This window comes from Sceloporus undulatus, chromosome 9 (genome assembly GCF_019175285.1).
Source record: "Sceloporus undulatus isolate JIND9_A2432 ecotype Alabama chromosome 9, SceUnd_v1.1, whole genome shotgun sequence".
NCBI classification, from domain to species: Eukaryota; Metazoa; Chordata; class Lepidosauria; order Squamata; family Phrynosomatidae; genus Sceloporus; species Sceloporus undulatus.
In genome coordinates, this window is record NC_056530.1 from 1,056,784 (window position 1) to 1,059,708 (window position 2,925).

Here is a 2,925-nt window from a genome sequence, read left to right on the forward strand (position 1 = left end):
AATAATAATAATAATAATAATAATAATAATAATAATAATAATAATAATAATTCTTTATACTCACATCCTCGTTGGTTGTCAAGTTGGAGGCAACTAAGTAAGTGTGAAACCCTGAGAGACCAAAGATAGACCAGACTGAGAAAAAACAGATTACCAATTCCAGCACAGTGAGCAGAGAATCAAGGAAGGAATAACACATGGTTTTGGGGAGAACTTTATCTTCTCTAATTCGCCGAGACAAAAATCCTCAGCGCCACTTTCAAAAATCCAATGGTGTTATCATCATTTGTAGTTCACAAGTAGAATACTTGTTCTGTACCTCAGCACCAGGGATCTCCAGCTTTTTATCTAACAGATATCATGCCATACTCTTCAATACTTTAAAGTATTTTCAGAGTAGATTTGGGGCAAAATGATAATAATAAAACAAATAACAATAACACAATACACAGCCTTAACAACATTTAAAAAACAAGATCTAAAAAGGCCTGGGATATTTATTTATTTTAAGTCTTCAGTTGGCATTAAAAATAGCAAATTTGGCATTAAGCCTCAGTAAAGGATGTCAGCAGAACTTAAGTTAACCTCTGCTTTGGGCAATGAGAATTGCTTAAGACCAGGCAAGTTTGAAAACACTGGACTAAATGAATCCTAGGACTTATGCAGAATCCTATGGCTAAAAGAGACCATGAAACAAGATCATGTCCTAAAAGCAGAGGTCTTCTTCAGTTCCTACAACAAGGGAGGACCAGATGTTCTTGGACTGCAACTCCCATTATATCTAGCCAGTACAAGACAAAGTATCACAGGAAATTTAGTCCAACAATACTTGGAATTGATTACTCCATCCTATAAAGAGAGCCCCTGCCCTTTTCTGCATTAGTAGTTAGGGGTCAGCTATTGCTAGGATTTTAAAATCCATTCTACTAAACTAGCTCTTTGCCAGTTCCACAAAAAAGCAGGATGGGGGTGGGATAACAGGAAAGGATATCTTGCTGGTGTTGCTTTTAAAACACTGATGAAATCATTTCCCTGGGAGCCTGAAAAGTAAAGAAACGGTAACAGTGAGTTAAAAGAAGCCATTAGCTATGTTTAATGCAGCAGACATCAGATAAATGTGCAGAAGGTTTCATGATGTCAACAAATAATGGAGACTCATGCAAGATCTCAGGAGTACATGACCAGGTTTGAGCTATACTAGATAGGTTTACTCAGGTACTTTGCATAAGTAACATTATTTTTTTTAACCACACTCTAGGTCAGTGGTTCTCAACCTTTGATTGAGATGTTCCAGACTTCAACTCCCCCCAGAAGCTCCAACCAAATTGGAAAATGATCAGGGATACAGATTTAAAACATCTGGAATGCTAAACAATGAGAAACACTGCACTAACTAACTTTTGCTGCTAGCCAAGTCTAGAAGACCTCAGAGACCTTCATCGCCAGAAAGATTTGTTGGCTATGGATTTGAAAGGTATTCTGGTTTTAGAGCGAGTTCAGCTAGACAGAGACAAGATCTTCTGGTTCAAAGTCTTATACACAATGCTATACTTACGGAGGGCGAGATGGGTGATGACACAAGCAAAGATGAAGGCTGTCAAGAAGGAGAGAGAGAGGATGAAGGCATAGAAGAATCGATAATTCCGCTTCCCCACACAGTTGCCGACCCAGGGACAGTGGTGATCAAATCGCTCTGGAAGGGTAAAAAAAGGCATTGAGATGACAACCTTAAGATAGCTGACACTGTAAACAACCAAAGAAGACACTCAGCAAAAACATTTAAGCAGATGAAAATCACAGAACACGACAATTTCCTTGCTAATACACAGACAGCAAAAGGACAGGCTTAGTTCTATTTTTAAATAAGGTGGAGGCCTATGAATGCCTTTAACCTTCCTGCCAACTGCATCTCACTGACTATAACCTGGAGATGGGCTTATCATTAGTGGTAGATTTAATAAATGCTTTGGCATGGACTAGACAATTTTCCTTTGGGAAGTCACTTTCTAATACACCATAGTATAAGAAGCAAAGTTAAGTGAGATAAGGAGGAAAGTATGCTCACAATCTTCAGCCAACTGATTTTTTTCATTTAAGATCTGAGCATGGCTGAGTTTAGCCTGAGAACTGGGCATACAGTGACTCTTCCTCGACTGGATAAAATACTAAAATTGACCAAAAGGTTTCTCCTGGTAGGACAAGAAGTTGCAAGAGAGAAGGATCAGTGAATCACCCCAATGCAGGCTCCCCAGAAGTCCAACAGAGTGATTCTTTTCAATCTAAAATTCACAATTTAAAAATCATCTGGGTAAGCCTGCCAGAAGAGACTGTCTTTAATGCTGTTCTGAATTCAGACAGATGTCAAATCTCTTTAGGCAGGTCATTCCACATACGGGAGGAAGAGAAAAAATACACACAGAGAGATAGAAAAATCAGAATAAGGTAGTGAATTCCTTTGTGTGGCACTTAGACTTAAAAGAGGGTCAACTAGCCAGTCGAGGAAGAGTCGCCTTTTCCTATTGGACAGTTTTAAATTTTGATGTTTAATCTCTTTTTATGGGTTCATCGCTGTTTTTATGATTGGGGGGAGGGTTGGGGTTTGGGGGATTTTAAATTGTAATTTTTAATTGTTTGATGTTTTAATTATACTGTGAAGTCGAAGGCTTTCATGGCTTGCATCCATATTTTTTGTGCGCTTTTCGTGCTATGTGGCCATGTTCTAGAAGAGTTTCTTCCTGACTTTTCTCCAGCATCTGTGGCTGGCATCTTCAGAGAATGCTTGCCTGGAAAAAAAGTGGGTCTATATATACTGTGTGACCTGGGAAGGCAGGAGTGATTTGCATGTGTATTGTTCCATTGCTAATGGCAGGGCTTTAATTATACTGTTGGAATCTGCTTTGTTTCCTTGTGAAAAAGAGGAATACA

At 38.7% G+C, this 2,925-nt stretch overlaps 1 protein-coding gene across 6 annotated transcripts in view; it reads right to left on the minus strand.

The window, feature by feature from the left end:
* The window catches only part of ZDHHC18 (zinc finger DHHC-type palmitoyltransferase 18), a 45,227-nt gene that overhangs the window by 23,018 nt on the left and 19,284 nt on the right, over nt 1-2,925 (minus strand). For all 6 annotated transcript variants that reach the window (XM_042439293.1, XM_042439291.1, XM_042439288.1 and 3 more), the window contains exons 4-6: nt 1,556-1,693; nt 992-1,040; nt 65-167 (exon numbers count right to left, since the gene is read on the minus strand). In XM_042439293.1, coding sequence (XP_042295227.1) covers nt 65-167; nt 992-1,040; nt 1,556-1,693 — 290 coding nt within the window. The remainder of the gene's footprint in view (nt 1-64; nt 168-991; nt 1,041-1,555; nt 1,694-2,925) is intronic.